General features: G+C 44.6%; 1 protein-coding gene across 2 annotated transcripts in view; it reads right to left on the reverse strand.

The window, feature by feature from the left end:
• Positions 1-6236: 6236 nt before the first annotated feature.
• CLIC5 (chloride intracellular channel 5) overlaps positions 6237-18304 on the reverse strand; it is a gene marked incomplete at its 5' end in the record, with an annotated part of 156681 nt that continues 144613 nt past the window's right edge. For both annotated transcript variants that reach the window (XM_080806300.1, XM_080806301.1), the window contains 2 exons: positions 6237-10906; positions 17728-17912. In XM_080806300.1, the coding sequence (XP_080662426.1) occupies positions 10739-10906; positions 17728-17912 (353 nt within the window). In that variant the 3' untranslated portion in view covers positions 6237-10738. The remainder of the gene's footprint in view (positions 10907-17727; positions 17913-18304) is intronic.

The following is an 18304-nucleotide window of genomic DNA, read 5'->3' on the forward strand; positions in this document are numbered from 1 at the left end:
CAAGCCTCTGTCTTCTGCTCAGGTCATGAAATCAGGGTCCTGTGATCCAGCCCCACATTGGGCTCTCTGTTTGGCGGGAAGTCTGCTTCTCCCTCTCCCTCTTCCTCTGTGTTCACTCCTTCTCAAATAAATAAATAAATAAATAATCATATTTTTAAAAACTTGTCAGTCAACAGAGATTTGTATTCTGTTTTCCTTTATTTATGGATTTATTTATGTATATATGTATTTCTTTATCTAGCTATCTATTCATAGAGAGAGCACGAGCGGGGGGAGGGGTAGCAGGAGAGGGAGAGAGATTATCTTAAGCAGGCTCCACACTCAGGGCAGAGCCTGATTCAGGACTTAATCTAGCAAACGCTGAAGTCATGATCTGCACTGAAATCAAGAGTCCATCACTTAACCAACTGAGCCACCCAGACACCCCTCACTTGTTTTCTTTAACCGACTGTTAACACATTTTATGCATGTTTCTATATATATTCATATGAATGTAAAATTAGATGTGTGCATACTTATTAATCACAGCATTGTTTGCAGTAGCAAAAATTTAGAAATAAGTTTGGTGTCCAGCAAAAGGGGATTGGTTAAGTTATAGAATAGCTACACTACAGAATAGTATGCAGCTGTAAAAAATGTGGATAAACATTTTGTGCTTATATGGAAAGATCTGGAGGGTATATTAAGTAAAAAATGTAAGATACAGGACAATGTATGCAGTATGTGCTATTGGGGTAAGAATGGAGGGGATAAGAATATATATTTTCATTTTCTTGCAACTGAATAAAGAACAATCCAGAAGGATGCACAAGAAGCTAATAAAATCTTTACTTACAAATGATGAAGGAAGTATAATGATGAGGCATGGGGTGGTGAGATTTTTCAGTATTTATTTTGTTATACTACTTCAAGTGTTGAACCACACAAATGCATTTTCTATTTAAACAAATGAAAATAATAATAAATTAATTAAATGCATATACCTGGGATCTGCTAATCATACCACCAGAAACTTATTTTACAAATGTTTTCTCATATATGTTCAAAAATACCACCAAGAATGTTCACGGCAGCCTTATTTCAATGGCAGAAGACTGGAAATGACCTTATTGTCTATTAAATGTAGACTGGTCAAGTGAATTAAGTTATACAGTCAAACACTGTGCAGATGTTATAGAAAATGTGAAATATATTGATATAGGAAGCTCCTTAAGATAGATTTAGTAAGAAATGCAGAATAAAAATTCAAGCTCCCATTTTTTAATAAAATAAATCTGATGCATATATATGCACACACATGTCCTATAGTCTTCCAAAAAACATGATGTGCAATATAACGTGTGTGTGTGTGTGTGTGTGTGTGCGCGCGCGTGCGTTGAAAATTTCTGGAAGTTAATATAAGGAATTGTTAACACTGGTGTCCTCTGGGATGTGGGTGAGAGTATTTGCCATAGGAAGGTTGCCTTCTTCTCATTGTCTTTTCTTTGACTGTGCATGTTTTTTTTCCAATTCAAAAATATTTACAAATTCATCAGTAAATAAACCTACAGGGGTGCCTGGGTGGCTCAGTGGGTTAAGCCTCTGCCTTCGGCTCAGGTCATGATCTCAGGGTCCTGGGATCAAGCCCCGCATCGGGCTCTCTGCTCTTCCGGGAGCCTGCTTTCCCCTCTCTCTCTGCCTGCCACTCTGTCTACTTGTGATCTCTCTGTCAAATAAATAAATAAAATCTTTAAATAAATAAATAAGTAAACACATATCCATACAATGAAAATTGTACACCTATAAAACAAACAACTGAGGAAGCCCTTTATGTACTTAAACACAACAGTCTCTGAGAGGCATTGTTAAAGAGTTTGTATTTTTAATTTTAGATGTTCCAAGGAGTCCCATACTAAGTGTACCTGGTTCACACTTTTACCTGGTCACAGAGCGTTGTGTTACTTTGGGTTTGATCATATTACAGCTCCGCCTTTCAGACTGAGGAACACTATTTTTTGTTTCAGTTCATCTTCCTCACCTCTAAGACCTTCTGTTGGTCTTTTGGATTAAAATCGCAGCTCCTAATGGCTAACGAACATGAGCAACTTTCTTAATGGCTATGGGCCTCTGATTCCCTTTCTGTAAATTTAAAAAAAAAAAAGGAGTATATTATGGGAATATTGCAAGAATTTGAGATAATTCCAATACATACTATTTAGCACGTGAGGTCCCAAGGATAGGCATTTAACATGGAGACTATTGCGACCATTAATATTCCTTGGGATATGTCCATCCAAACTGCAGACAGGAGTGATCATACCCTGGTTTTGCACTAGGAAGTACAAAGCTTTGTGTATGTTGGCCAACGCTGTTCTAGGAGATCCCAGTATTTGTCTGGCCTTTTTGCCCACAGTATATACTTGGGCTAGTATATCAGAGAATCAATATTCTGTGGATGCAGTTGGGGCTGTATTCTTACCTATATGGGGCATTTTACAGCCCCTGGTAGGGAAGCTTATTGTCACTTTTTAGACATAAATTTTACCCAGTGGCTTCCCCCTCAGGATGTCTCTTGTTGCCATTGGTTGCTCCCAGTCCTATTTGTGTTCAAGTCCATATTTATGAGAATATCTTTTAAAAGAGGAAGTGAAGATGTCCTTGTCGTCTTTCTTTATTTTTAGAGAGTTAAAAAGAAAACAACTGCTTCTCCATTTTCTCTCTCAGGGTAGCTCTGGGTCAAGTGGTCTCACTGATTATCTAGTTGGCTTTCTGCCTTGATGCATTTATAGAATCTTTTATTATTGACTTTGGAGCTCCTTACAAGGTACTCCAAAAAAGCATTTTAAAATAGTCTCCAGTGGGCAATTTACATTTTAACTGCTCCTTTCATTACTCCCCTCAACACCCTTATATAGTTCCCCTTTCTAGAATTAAATAACCACATGATAGCTTTTGGGCTCCATGTCTCTCTTGGTTGTTGAACTTGGCCCTGTTGTGGTCTTAATTGTGCAATGGTTCAGTTAGAGTCTCATGATCTTTTACATTCATCACCTTTCTTCAACATTTGTTTTCAGGTTATATGGCATCTTGATAAATCAAGAGCTGGAAAATTAACGCCATCTTGGTTTGTTTTTTTGAGAATCTCTCTGAGAATCACTGGCACTATGAGAAGAGATGGTGTTCCAGGAGTTGTGTGAGGCATGAGAATGGGTTAGGGGCACCAGGAAAGAATGAAGATGACCATTTTCTGCAAGTCCTTTGGTTCCAGGTGAATGTAAAGTCTCTTTTCTCCCTTAATTAATCTAGAATTTAAGGGTGAAGATCTACCTGTTTCTTGGGTGTTACTTTAGAGGCCTTGGTACTCTAGAGATCATCATCCTAGAAATACAGACTTGGGATTTCAGGTTTTCTGGCTTCACTTTTCTATCACACTTTCATAAATCCCATGGCAGGGCCTGCCAACTCACCATTTTTCTCTCTCTTCACTTTATCCACATTCATCTTCCTGAAGGGCAGGCCTGACCTTACTCTGAAAGCCAAAAGTTCAATGAATTTGTGGGAAAAATTTCTGGTAGAAAATAGCTCTTCACAAATCCAGTGCTAATGTTTCCAAAGCTGGCCCTCTTGTGCACATACATACACAGCTTCCCATAATGTTCCTGACACCTCTGAGGCTATGCTGGCCGGGTATCAACTGGGTTGGTCTAGGATGGCAATCCTTATGTTGCCAAAAGTAAGGATTTTTTTTTCTTTCTAAATTTTTTCATGTTTTATTCAAAGAAGGAATTCTACACATGTCAAGGAGTCCTTGGGATGCTTGGGTGTTGCAGTCATGTAAGTGTCCAACTCTTGGTTTCGGCTCAGGTCATAGTTTCACAGTCATGGGATCAAGCCACGCATAAGGCTCTGTGCTCAGCAGGGAGTCTGCTTGAGTTTCTCCCTCTCTCCCTCTCCTTCTGCCCCTCCCCCCTGCATTCTCTCTCTCTCTTTCTCAAATAAATAAATCAATCTTAAAATGTACATATGTATATAGGAATGATATAGCAGATGAAAAGGGACATGGAAAGATGTTCATAATATATGAGTAAGAAAAAAAATTGAAAAATAGTATACAGAGTGTTAGTTGACAATGACCAAAACAAATAAATGACAAAAAATCACCAGAAAAACTTGATTGGAAAAAGCTACAATTATTAGATTGATTTCAATCAAAAAGAACACCTCTTCAATAGAGTCTTAGTATATTTCAGAAGAAGGGAGTTGGGGAGGATATCTACAAAGTTTTAGAGCCAGAGCCCAGTGATTATAATGTGGGTCTCACCAGGCAGGGAGGACTGGGCACTTTTGAACATAAAACTTTGGATTGGTGGGAACACCCTAACCCACCAGTTCCTAATACCTATATATTTTCTGGTGATCACTTTCTTTCCATTTAGGAGGGCTACAGCGAGAACTTCCAATGGACTGATGGTTCCAATTGGCTGAAATGTCATTTCCATTTATAAAATTCTTTATTACCTCTAAATACTCTTCATCAGGAAACTCATCATCCCAAAAAAGAGGCCTTAGTAATCCTGTTGGGGAAACAGTTCCAGAAAGTGGCTTTACTCAAGTTCATATAGTAATGTAGTGATGCATTTAGGATCAGAAGTCCAATCTCCAGTTTTCAATCCTGAGCTTCCCTGAGTCTGACACCCCAGGCATTTTTCCATAAGGTAAAATTTACCGGGAATTCTGGGGATCTTAGCTACTGGACATAAAAATGAAAGAGACACAGCTCACAGCCTTTGCAAGTATAATGAGACGCTCTTGTTTCCAAGTTCAGTTTTGGCAGGTTTTCTGGAACAGGACTCCATTCTCAATGCCAGATACAGGCATGGCCACTCGCACACCCCTTGGTTTCATCACAGCACAATTAAGGAAACCAAGATGCAGAGAGATGAAGTCTCCCATGCCCACAGCCCTTGGTCAACCTGCAGAGCAAACAATGGCAACATGGAACACGTCTTGCTTGAGCAATCTGATGATGGAACCGGCTATTAAAAACAACAGCAGCAATAATGACAACAAATTATTTGGCTCATCCACCACTTGGATACCTTCAGCCACTCATAATAACAAACAAACAAATCCCCTCAAACAATCCAGGATGTATTACAGAACAGGAAAAGCAGACTTAGAGCCAGGATCATGGTGGGCTGATTCAGAAGCTCAGTGGTTCCATCAGGAGATGGACTCTCTCCACTCTTGGTGCCTTTCGCAGTGCTTTGCCTGATGCTTGTCCTTCATGGTCTCTGGGGTTTGGGGGGGGGGGAGAAGGGGGACAAGGGCAGCATTTCCAGGCCTCAAACCCACATCCAGAGGCAGTGACTTAAGGAGACACTTGTTCAGAAGAAGATCTTTCTCAGAAGTTCCTAAACAAATCTCTTCTCACAATACTGGGTGAAAGTGGGTCAAGAACCCACTCCAAAACCAAACACAGCCAAGAGGACAGGGTCAGACCATTCATTCATGCTTTGCCCCTTGGAACTGGGGTGGGAACCACTTTTACCTGAATCCGGTGAGGGTGGGGACTAGGGGGGAGTGGGGAGGAGGACCCATCGCCCAATCAGAGCTCTGCCAAAGGAACACAAGGGTGGTTGGGATGGAGGGAGACCATGGACAGCATCTGCTACAACCTGCTCTGACCTACAGGCCACCTCCCCTGTCAGGACTTCATCTGATATCAATGTTGGCTTCAGGTAAAACTTACTGAAGACTCTGGAGACCTTAATCTAGAGTCAGTGATGTTCTAGGGGTGGGAATTTTGGCCAGGAACACTGATAGGGCCATGCCACTGTCAGCAAAGAGGGAGTTTTGGGTGCAGGTAGACTAGTATTTTAAAGAACGCCTTAAATACCTTAAATACCTGGACTGTCACTATTGGCTTACCCCAGGTATAATGATACAGATAGGAAATTGAAGTGAGAACCTTGAATGAATATCAGTCTATTTTTTTTTCTAACCAGCCCATGTTCTATAATAGAATTTAGCCCTGCTAAAATAAAAATGGGTTTTTGGATGACTGGATCACAAGCTTCTTGTTTTTCCTTTTCTTCTTCCTCTTTTTCTTTTTCTTTTTAAGAATAATGAACATATTTTCTTTTATAATGGGAAAACAGAATAACTTTTATTGGAGGGGGAGGTAGTTCATACTTGTCATTTAAATAGCATAGGAAATCCGCACCTCAAATAAGCAGTCTGATGATTGCCTTTGTAATATTTGAAAATAAACCAACTTTATTTGAATCAGTCAATACCAATCAAGACTGGAAAACAAATTTATAACTGGTTCAGATTCATGAAGAGAACATTCAGCAGTATCTTCATCAAAAGGCAACTTAAATTTATTAAGGCTTGAAAGCAAGTCCTGCTATTTTGTCACCACAGTTAAAGGTCTTGAGAACATCAAGTAGCCATCATTTGGAGTGTCTTTATAAAATGTAATGTTTGTTCTTTTATAAAAAGCTAGGCATCTTTTGCTAAGTCAGTTAACCCCCAGCTTTTAGAATGGGACAAATATAAGGTCTGGAAAGTAAGACAAATTTCAAACATCAGCTGGATATTGTATATTTTAAGTGTATGCACAATCACTATTGTGAAATCTCTAACTATACATAAAATATTGGATATATATTAGATAACTGGATCCTTTAAACTATGTTTTAAAAGAAAAAGATTGCTTTTATAGAAACACAGATTAGCCCAAACCCTATAATGAGGCAATCTTTCATTTTATTTTTGGTTGGTGAGGGGAGCATTGGATCTAATGCCGCAAGTAACATTAAATAAAATGAGGCACGCTTTTGATCATACGTCCTGATGAAAGGAAAGCATCCTGAAACTAAGCCAGGAGAAGAATATTGGCAAAGGTAAAGGAATATGCATTCATGAAGGGGACACACGTTACTTAGTTTGAATGCTAAAAAGCACTGGATAGAAGACAATGGGTCTTGTTTGCAGAAAGGGCTCCAAGGCCAAAGACATGACAATGTCTGTCCTCCTAACTTTAGAACCAGGATGCTTCACACGCACACTTCTCTCTCCAATGCTCATGATTCTTTTTAATGGCGTGTGAAAAAATAAGGAAGTGATCCCTTAGGAATCCTTGAGCTTCAGTTTAATAATGAGGTGATAATTCATCTTTCCAAGGAAAGAGAGACAACGGCATCTTGACTCACTCTGCTACTTAAATGGCTTCTGGCCACAAGGAATAGTGGACGGTCACAGAAGTAACTACTGGATTCCTGCTGCCTCTAGACCGATTTAATTTTAGACACAGACTCTTTACTGGTTTCTCACAATGGAAAACTCTTTAAGAGATGGACCTGTACCTTCCTGACTCTACGCCCCCGCCCCCGCCAACTTAAATTCTATTTGTCTAAGCCTTACTGATTCCTGGGATTCTGAGATCTTCACGGTCAATTCCAGGCTCCATCCATCCTGCAACAATGCGAAGATGCTTGGTGTTGTCTTTGTGCAGAACGGCCAGCAGTCACAGGTTCTGTGAAGAGCTTCTGCTGTTTCATTGACACGTGCTGGAAAATGCAGCTGAGGAAACTTTACTTTTGGAGAAGGCTTTTTCTAATGAAAAGACCAAGATCCTTGCTGGCAGGCAGGAGATGTGAACACCAAAGACTGGCATTTTCTGGGAAGCTGGAACCAGTCTGAGATTGTGCAGCTAAGTAAAAGAGGTTTTTTAGGGGTTCATCGCCTGTGATTCTGAGTTGTCAGGCATTTGACTTCCTTCATCGGGAGATAAAGACACACAATACAAGGACCATGCTCTAGAACACTCAAGCTTTTATTATCCAGCTTATCATATAAGGTTATTAAAATCTTACCCAATACCTTCTCTCAGGGCCAACCTGATAGATGGGTAAATTCAACACAGTCATTCTGAGTTTGATTCTTCGTTCTGCCTCTGCCTCCCACTATGCTATTCCACAAAAATAAAATAAAATAGTGACATGAAAGTCAAAGGAGAAAAATAAATCCAAAATAAAATAGGATCTCAACCCAAACTCTTTCTAAGGCCACTGAAATGCTTTCTGAGGGATCAACACTCATTCAAAACCAAAGATAGGGTGACTCTGAATGAAGACCAAACCTTCAGGACTCCCTGAGCAGATTCTGGAGACACCTAAGGACCTCATCATACTGAGGCCTGAAGATGATTTGCTGTATATGTGACAGGGTTGTGGCCAAAGCCCAGGGAGGCTGAAGGATCTAGAGAAAAAAATCTCTTTTGGGAAAAATAATTGGAAGGTAATATTATTGTTATTTTAAAATATTCTGCTAAATCTGGTCATAAGACATTAAAACTTTCAGTCAAGAGTCAGTTGTATTATGTCATAATCTTATATTGAAATCAAAAGATATTCTTGAATTAAGTACTCAGAAGTGCTTTCCATCTCTAACTCCGTCTCCTGTTTTCCATGGTTATAACTGATCATTTAACTGCCTGCCCCCACTGGTACCTTAATATCATTATTTATGCAAAACTAAGTCAACCACAGAAGGAATATCTAGAAACAATAATATTGTTTCAGTTTGGCTTCTTTGTTTTTAAAGACTGTGTTTTAAGACCCGCCAATGGCTGAATTCTGACTCTCAAATCAGTCATTAGTATCAGACAACCCCTAGCCCGGAGCTGTGCCACCTGGGAGCCTGTTTTCTCTGTCCCGCTGCCTTTGCTACACTGCCGTGCTTCTAGAACAGCACCACTACGGGTCTCTGGAAAGTAAATTGCCTCTTAGGTCATTGTGACTGTGTTGCTAAAGTCAGGTCAGGGTTTCTGAGGACAACAGGATTTACACTAATTAAAAGTCCTCTGGGATCATTCCAGATTTCATCTCCCAAGAGGCCAGTCTGGGGCTTTTCCCTACAGTAAAAAGAACTGTTTCCTCACCATGTTCCTTTTTAAACATGTCTAGGGACTCCGTTCCCAGGGAATTCCTGAGAAGGTTTCTTTAGGGGAAGGAATGAATCAATGCCTCTTGCCCTTGCAAAGCTCTCAGGCTAATAAAACATCCTACTGAGAAATTTCCTCTTCCTCAGTGGGCTCAAGGGGCTCCTGCTTCCTCCCCTTTGCTAAGATCACGGCCACATGATCTCTTCAGAGATCCCTGGAGACAAAGTTCTGTCTGGGGGTGGCTGGACCAAGGATGTGCCAATGTTTCTATGGAAGGGACCGTTGTTGCCTGACCTTCGTGAGCAACAAGCCATGTCCCGGGGCTTTTTGGCACTCGGGAACCTCACTCTACCCGCGGGCAGCCCAGATGGGAGAGCTGCTGAAGGTGACAGTCTATGACGGCTAGCTGTTCTCACAGGCCACCACTAGCACAGTGGGCTGATGATCAACTCGTTTTTCTTAGTTCCCTCTGCACAGGTTCCCCAGGCTCAAGCCAGATGAGCTTTGAAGGAGGTAAAACTGAAGGAGAGCAACTGAGGAGAGAAATATTAGCTAAAAAACTTTCCTTTTTCATCTAGCAGGTGAGTCAGATGGCAGAGGCATCTACTTTTCAAGTTCAAGCCACATGGTTTCCCAGTCAGAAAGGCCCATGGACTTTCTTCCTAAGGTGTTCCATGATTGTGCCATCTCTTACCCGTGAGAGGCTGTAGCCAGCTCAGCAGGAGCCCCACCGGGCTGGCAGAACCACATTCAGGAACCACTTGAAGAGACTGGAAAGTCAGTTTTGGCCAATTCTTGGTTGGTAGTGACATAACATCAGCAGTTCAAGACTTTTTGAGATCATGAGAGAGAAGACCTGTGTGAAAGATTCCCAGGGAACCTTGAGCCTCATAAAGAACTTCTCTATCTTCACCCACCCCCCGCCGCCTGCCCTCCACCTCCCATCTGCTTTCTCACAGAACGAAATTCACTCATGGATCTGTCAAACCCGGGCATGTCACCTCCAACAAAACTACCTCTAAGCAAGCAAACCCACGGCTAGTAGACCCCGTGGGCCTTTTGGCATTGACACTGTCCCCCCCCCTTCCCAGTCACCCCGGTTTGCGACTGCATGCCAACTTCGCTTTCTCAAAAGGCCTGGACAGCATAGCACAGAGGTGGGTGTCCTCCAGATACGTGAGAGCATCACAACCTTCTCAGCCCTGCAGGCTACAGAGACGGTCTGAAATGGTGTTCCAGTCTGGTCCGCAGTGCCCTGTGTGACTGGAGCGTCAGAAAGCGGAGAGGGACTGAAGGTCTGTGTGCCAGCCGCCCAATCCACAGCCTGCCTGTCCTCCATTCACTCTCTCTATCTCCCCCAAAGGGGGTGGCTCTCTTTCTAGTAAGATCTTTGATGGCATCTGTCCTTGGCCAAGGAGTTACCAACGAGGAGGGGGAAGGGGACACGGGGTTGAATGTTGCTACCGCAGACGAGCAGCGAATCTGGTATTGGCAGAGGGGCCGGGGACAGTCCGCTAGGCAGGTTCTCCAGGGCTGACCCCAAACACACTGAAAGCCGGACCAGGCCCAAAGGCTGAGAGCTTGAGGGTGTCTATCACTGCCACCTGCAGATGCCAGCGGGATCAGATGGGGTCGGCTGGGACCTTCCTAAGAGACAGCAGGCTGGAGTCCACGGGGCCAGCGAGAGGTGGCCGGCGACCAAACGATGTTTCCCGAGGCGATGCGGAAGGGGAGTCAGTGAGGCCGGAGTTGGTTTGGGAGAAGCGGAGTCCTTGTGCTGCCAGTGGCGGGGCGAGGCGGCCGAGCTCAGGACCGGCTGAGGCGCTTGGCGACGTCGGCGTAGGCGGACTCGATCTCCTGGTCCGCGGCGCAGGTGTTGGTGAACTCATCCCGCGCGTAGGCGTTCTTCAGGTACCGCCACAGGCCCGTCATCTCGGCCGGGAAGTCGTAGTTCCGGTACTTCTTGGCCACGATCTACAACACAGACGGCAGGACTGAGATGGCGTGAAGGCACGAGACAAACCCGGGGGAGAAGGAGTTAGTGGTGGGACCGGGTGTGCATGCAGTGGGGACGGGGGGGGGGGGGGGGGGGGCAGGGCGGAGACCTCGCGTGCATCACACCTCGCCGCCCCGCAGCAAAATGTGTCGTGCAAGGTGGCAGGCGGAACTGCCTTCTTTCCATCTTCTCTAATCTTATTTATTTCATAAGTAAATATAATTTTCCCTTTAAACTACTCATTCTTGTTTGAGGGACTTTCCTTGGGAAGTCATCGGAAAGATTTAGCTACCTATCTGTGATCATGGGATCAAGAGTAAAAAGTGCAAGAGTGGAAAAAATGACAGAGAAAAGAAATGTCCAGCAATGGGTACATGAATAAATGCATTATCATAGGTAAATTCAATGCCGTGCTGGAGAGCCTTTAGAAATGATGCTGCAGAGGAAGTTTCAGCCATCTGGAAGACTCTTTTAGATCATTAAGTGGCCCGCCTGGGTGACTCAGTGGGTTAAGCATCTGCCTTCAGCTCAGGTCATGGTCCCAGGGTCCTGGGATCCAGTGGCGCATTGGGGTCCCTGCTCAGTCGGGAGTCATCCTCCGCCCTCTGCTCAAATAACTCTATCAAATTCTATCTCAAATAAATAAGTAAAATCATTTTAAAAAAAAGATTGCCAAGTTTCAAGTGCAGTGCAAAAAAGTAATAAATAATTTTTTTTAAAGTGCAGTATAATGCATTTGGAGAAATATATGCAGAGACTAGAAGTATCTATACCAATATGTTACTAGTGGTTATGGCTGACTGATAGAATTATAAATTTTATCTCCTCATCCACTTTTTTTTTTTTTTTTTTTTTTACCTAGGCACCCTTATTCATAGGGGAGAACAAAAAAGCATAAAAAGGAAGTTAGATGTTGGAATGTACATGCAGGTTCCATGTATGCTTGAGGGAGTGAACAAATCGTGACTTCTCTTCTCTTCGTAGTTTGCACAGATGGGGGCTGTGGCTGGGCGTTCTGGGGAGGTGCTGTTTGTGCTGAAACAGTAGCATAGCAGTTGAGAACATGGGCTCTGGATCCCCACTGACTCAATCTGCCATTTTACTCCACCACTTAACAGCTGCGTGACCTTGAACTAGCTACTTGGCCTCCCTGGGCCCCAATTTCTTTCTCTCTAAAATGAAGGTCATAATAAGTCCTACCTTGGAAGAACAGATCAATACACATAAAATTAATACACACAAAATGCTTAGAGGGATGGCTGGCTCATCCTGAGGGCTCAAGAAACATTATCTCCTATTATAATTCACTGACACCCATCTTTTGCCCATTTGCATGCAGAAAGGGTGACCTTTGTATTTACATGGGGCCTCAAACTCAGAAGGGCTTGTTTCTGGTTCCAGGCTCTGCTGTCACTGGCTGGAAATTCTGAGTACTTTTTAACGGGGGCTCCTTTATTGTAACTGTACATTGGGGTCTGCACATCAGCTCCTCTTGCTTCTAGGCCTCTAGGGGCAGGGGTGGGAATAGCGAAGAGTAATCTCTCTCCTAAGGCACTGACTTCTGACTCTTTTTTTTTTTTTTTTAAGATTTATTTATTTATCAGAAAGAGAAAGGGAGCACAAGAAGGAAGAGTGTCAGGCAGAGGCAGAGAGAGAAGCAGGCTCCCCGCTGAGCGAGGAGCCCAATGTGGGGCTCGATCCCAGAACCCTGGAATCATGCCCCGAGCCAAAGGCAGCGGCTTAACCAACTGAGCCACCCAGGTGTCCCTGACTTCTGACTCCTTTCCTTGTTCTCTTTTTAGAGAGGTCTTCAGACTGCTGGCCCTGGGATCCTCCCACTCAGAGAACCCTGGAGTTCAGCTGTGCTGGGATTTCATCTTCATTTTGGTGCCAATGGTGGTCAGGGTTCCCTGGAAAGCTGTGCTGAGTGAACGCAATGATGACCCTATTGTGTGAAAAGCTCAGCCTCATCGGTTTGACCACATTCCCAAGGAGCATGCATTTTCCCCCTCCATTCTCCTGCATCAGTTTGGAAATTCTGTCACAATAGTAAGCTCTATTCTATTCTGCATTGCAATTACTGTTTTAGTATCCTCTCTCTCTCTCTCTCTTCCGTAGCTTGTGAGCAGTATAAGGGCAGAAACTCAGCTTCTTCATTTCTATACTGCCTGCTCAACACCAAGGCTTTTGTAAATTTTTTTTACGATTTTATTTATTTGAGTGAGAGAGAAAGAGAGTGAGCAAGAGAGAGAGAACAGCCAGGGGATGGGGGGAGCTGAGGAGGGGAAGAGCAGGCTCCCCGCTGAGTAGGGAACCCCAATGACAATACAGGGCTCCAACCCAGGACCCTGGGATCATGACATGAGCTGAAGGCAGATGTTTAACGGACTGAGCCACCCAGGCGCCCCTCAATAACACTGTTTATAAGAGTAGTGACACTAACAAGCGTTGATTTACTATGTGCTCTGCTCCAGGCTGTTCTGAGCACTGTGCAATCCTCTTAAACTTCTAAATAACTCCATAAGGAAGTGTATTATATTCCCATTATAGAGATGAGGAAAGTAAGACAAAGAGAAGTTAGATAAGTAAGGATTCAATAAACGGCTGTATTGCATCTTTACTATCTTCAGGTGTCCTAAATCAAAGTGCATCTAGAGTCAAATGTAAGAGACTCACCTAATTTTAGAGCTTGAAGATCCTTAACAACGAGCAGACTGAAGCTGCCAAGTGCCTAAGTGGGTTCCACAAGATGACACGGGAAATGAATTAATTCAACCGGTATCTTTTGAGTAATCACTAATATGTATTCAGTCCTTGCTTTTCTCGTTTTATTTGGGGATAGTTGACACCCAATGTTACGTTAGTTTCAGGTGCACACATAGTGATTGGACAGGTCTATATGCTCTGCTGTGCTCATCAGCCGTGTGGCTCCCATCTGTCACCAAAGGACGCTATTACAGTATCATTGCCTCTATACCTTCTGCGGGGCCTGATGTTCCCATAACAGTCCTTCCCCTCTCTCCATGTGACCACCTAGCCCTGCACCAATGAGAAAGAGAGGGCTGTACTCAGAATCCCTCGTGTGCGCTACTTATCCAGCTATTGTCGCTCAGCTCCAAGCCACCCTCGTGTCTGTTTCTTTGGGACACATGGGTGGGGAATCTGCAAATCACAGCTGTTCTGCCAGGGACTTCCCATTAGGCACTGCCAAGAGGGGGCGCTAGAGAGAGAGAGTCTGCAAAGCCGGAGGAGGGAGAAGGGCCGCCCCTTTCTGTCCTGGCCATCCTCTTCCCGTCAGACTCTCCTTTGCCCCAGTATCAGCAGCTGAGTCCAGTTTTCTCATTCTGCCACCACTAGTGGAACCAGTGTCCTCACCCTGGCTGAGAGAGGCCAGCACACGAGCTGACCCCACTGCAGGGGATGGGGGTCATCCCCTCAAATCAGCCCCCAGCAGCAGCTCAGCATGCCCCACCTCAGAGGTCCAAGGTTGACTCAGCAGGGGCCCCTCATCGAGGTCTCCACATTTAGATCATTCCGACCTCTTCTGTTTGCCTCCCCTGCCCGACGGTGGCAGCTGCCTCACTCAAGTAGAACCTTGTGGTGTATTTTGCCTTCCTAGTTCTTCAGTACTTACTGCTTCTTTCTATTAAATTCTCTCTGTTAAGAGAACAGGTTCGGAGTGGTCACCAAAAAGCCATCCTCACAATGTTGTCCAGCTTAGGTGTGACTAAGAGGCAAAGGGGATGGCATCTGAGTCTCTGGCAGAGCAAATGCTGGGGACAACACCCGTTGCCAGTCCTCCTTGACCCCTCCCACTGTTCACTGCAGGGTGAGGGTCCCTTGGGTTTGCCCAAGAGCCTTTGAGAAGAAGCTGTCGTGGCTAAGGGGCAAGGCCATGCAGGAGGGGCGGGTCACAAACGGACAGATGGAGTGGCCTCAAGTCTCTCCATGCTGGGATTTGTTTTCCTTTTTAAAGGATGCACTATGAGATTTAAAACAGCAGAAGGGCGATGTATGGGTATATACTTGTGCTTATGTCTCCTTTGCTGTTTGCTTCAGGGGCTGAAGCGGGTCACTGCTAGGCACAGGTCCCAGGGGCCGCTCCGGAAGGCCCACCGTTCCCCTCCCTGCCCGGATCTGCACGCCCTGAGCTTTGGCCACGTCTCCGGTTCTTTCCTCACACGTTGGCTTGCCTTGAGGGGATGAGGACTAGAAGGGAGCCAGACAGTGAGAGTTCAAACCAGGCTCTCAGGGAGAATGAAGATGAACCCGAATGAGAGCCAGGCAAGAGAGGCAGGGAGCGCGAGAGAGCGCAGGCAAGAATGAGCACAGGAGCTCTGACGTTCACAGGAACATCCATGTTCGTGGTCTGAATTTGCTCTTTCATATGAAAACAGTTAGCTCCCACAGCCCAGATTAGGTTTTGGCCTCAGGAGCCAAACTGGAGGCCTGACTTGGCTCTCCTTTCACTCTTTCTGCAGGACGGGGATTTGCCAGGTCTCTGGGATCTGATAAGTTGGATCAGCAGAAATCCAAGGAGACAGAAGGCGAGGCCTGGCCTTTGTCCCCTCAAAGGCCATCCTCCCTCTGATCCCCAGCTCCTCCAAGTGAAGAACTCACTGAACTCCATCCAAGGACACGGGCGGAGGGTGGTTGTTTAGGGCTGGGGGGAACTGGAGGAGCCAGGGGATGAAGCACAGGGCCTTGGGGGGTCCATTTGTTTACCTTCAACAGGAAATTCTTGAGTGGGTAGTCAGTATAAGTTTGAGTAAGACAGAAGAAAGAAGGAGGAAAGGAAGAGAGAAGAAAGAAGCTAGAAGGACTATACTTCATGTCTCTTCATTTAGGCATGAGAAAAATGAATTCCAGAAAGAGTCAGTGGCTTGCCCCAGCTCATGCTGTCGGTGGGTGGCAGATACCCAGCCAGCACGTGGGTCTCGTGACTTTCTGAATGGGGGTCTTTCCAACACATCACACTGTGACTGAACGAGAATCATACCATCCCTGATGGTGCCACTTGTTCCTCAGGAAAGGAGAATAAAAGATGTTTCCGGGGGTGTGGTGGGGCATGCAGTCATTAAGAACTTCAGAAACATGGAGCTTGGCTGGACTTGCAAGTAACCATTGACTTGGCCCCGGACCCAAAGTGTCTTCATATTAACAGATTGCATTTTCCCAGCCCATCAGTAATGGCCCGAGTGATTCCCACCCAGCTCCTACCAAGTCCTGTGGGAACACTGGGGCTTGCACAGCTCAGATTTCAATTCAAGCTGGTTGTGCTCTGATTAGAGGGAAACCCACATTTCTAGCTCAGGACTTCAGTTGGAAAACGATAGGCAGATATCCAGCTGATGAATGATTGAATCTGATTCTTCTTAGTGAAGGGCAGAAGGAAAATGGTATGATAAAGACACAAGCAAGGTGATTGAATGGTCAATCAATGAATATTTATGAAAGGGCTACCTTGTGCCCACCATCGTGCTTGGAGAAGCCACTGTCTCCACAGAGCTTGTTGTCTGACTGAGACATATGATATAATCAGTCATATGTTTGACTGAGACATATAAGTGTGTATAAAAGTATACACTAGAAGAGTCTAGTGATATGGTCCTACTGCGTGTTTGTCTAGGCTGGTGAGGGCCAGGAAAGGATGTAAGAAGAAGCATTAGTTTAGAGAATGAGCATCAGGGCACAACTGTTGTCTCTGAATGGGGTGAAACAGAGCAGCCCTGTTCTGTGCTGCTCCAGAGAACAAAGGGAAGCAGGGAATCTGTTTGGCTCAACGTAAGAAAGGGTGTTTTTAGAGGCATCTGGGTGGCTCAGTCGGTTAAGCATCTGACTCTTGATTTCGGCTCATATCATGACCTCCAGTTTGTAAGATGGAGACCTACATCAGGCTGCGCACTGGGCATGGAGCCTGCTTGAGATTCTCTCTCTCCCCTCCCCTCTCCCTTGCCACCCCCTTTAAAAAAAAAAAAAAGGAAAGATGTTTTAACGATCAGAGTCATCCAAAATGATAGGGCTGACTTGTTCGGCAAGGAGGTCTTCATCATCAGAAGTGTGCGGTGACAGCTACATGGAAATCTGTCACAGACATGCAGAAAGTGGTCCAGTGGGGGTGGGGGACAGTTTAGGTAGACCTTGGAATTCCCTTCTTTCCAACTCTCAGATCCTAGAATTCTTGTAGGACAGGATTACATTGCATGTCAACATTGATCAGGGAGGACAACCATGGCAAGAAAATGACATCACTTTCTTGCAGCCTCCAGCTCTTCAACTGATAGATGAGGAAGAGGATACACGCCTGCCCTAGGGAGTTACTAGAGGGAATGAGAAGGCTTGCATATGAAGCAACTTCACAGAGATGTGGGGATTTGGCCAGTGGAAAGCTTTGAGGCAGAGGCAAGGAAGAGGTGCTCTATCTATCTATCTATAAACATATGCATACACATATAAATGTATGTGTAACCACACAGGCTATGACAATAGCAACTACTATGTATTGAGCCTTTATAATATGCTAGGCACTGTCATGCCATATTTCTTCTCCCAGCCAAGAAGTAAAACTAAGACTAAGAAGTAAGTAATACATGCCTATTTTATGGAAGCCGGGAGAGTCTATACAGCCAGCAAGCAGTGGAGGCTGACTTTGGATTCCTATTCCTGTGACTTGATTCCTATTCCTGTGGCCCAGGCTCTGGACCAGCAGGTGGGACTGTCCTTGACTCATCCATGCAGGTGATGTGGACCTATAATGGAGTTCGATATGGCAAGCAACCTGCAGGTAGAGCCGTCTTACCTTGACCACATGGAGTTTGGGCAACAGATTGCAGTCGGCCAGGGTCAGCTCGTCTCCATCTAGGAATTTGCGTCGGGACCTCTTGTCTTCATCTCCGCAAGTGTTGGCGTCGATCTCCTCTGGGAGAGGGTTGTTCAGGTAGTCGTCCAGTTTCTTCAGTGCCTTGGTCAGGCCTCTCTCAAGGGCTGGCATGAAATAGCAGAAGAAGAATCCTCAGTCAACCTTCCTGCCGCTGAAAACAATTAGTGGTCTTCAGAGTAAAGGAGCCTATCCTGAATTTTGTGCCCCCCATCACACAGCCAGCTCCCATACACTGCAGAACACCTGCAAGTCACTAATACACTGCAGCAGAAGAGTGTCAAGTGGTCTGAAAAAGCAAACCTTAACCAAACAGTAAACACTAACTAATCCTTTAAAAAAAGCCCATAAATATAGAAATGCAACCATTAGGATATATATCAAAATTTTTGGAGTGCTTATCTCCAATAGATACAATAAGAGTCAATTTTCATTTTCTATTTTGCTTCTCGATATTTTGCCAATATTCCACAATTAAGCTCCATAATAATGTAGAAAG

This window comes from Martes martes (assembly GCF_963455335.1).
Source record: "Martes martes genome assembly, chromosome: 6".
In the NCBI taxonomy this organism is placed as follows: Eukaryota; Metazoa; Chordata; class Mammalia; order Carnivora; family Mustelidae; genus Martes; species Martes martes.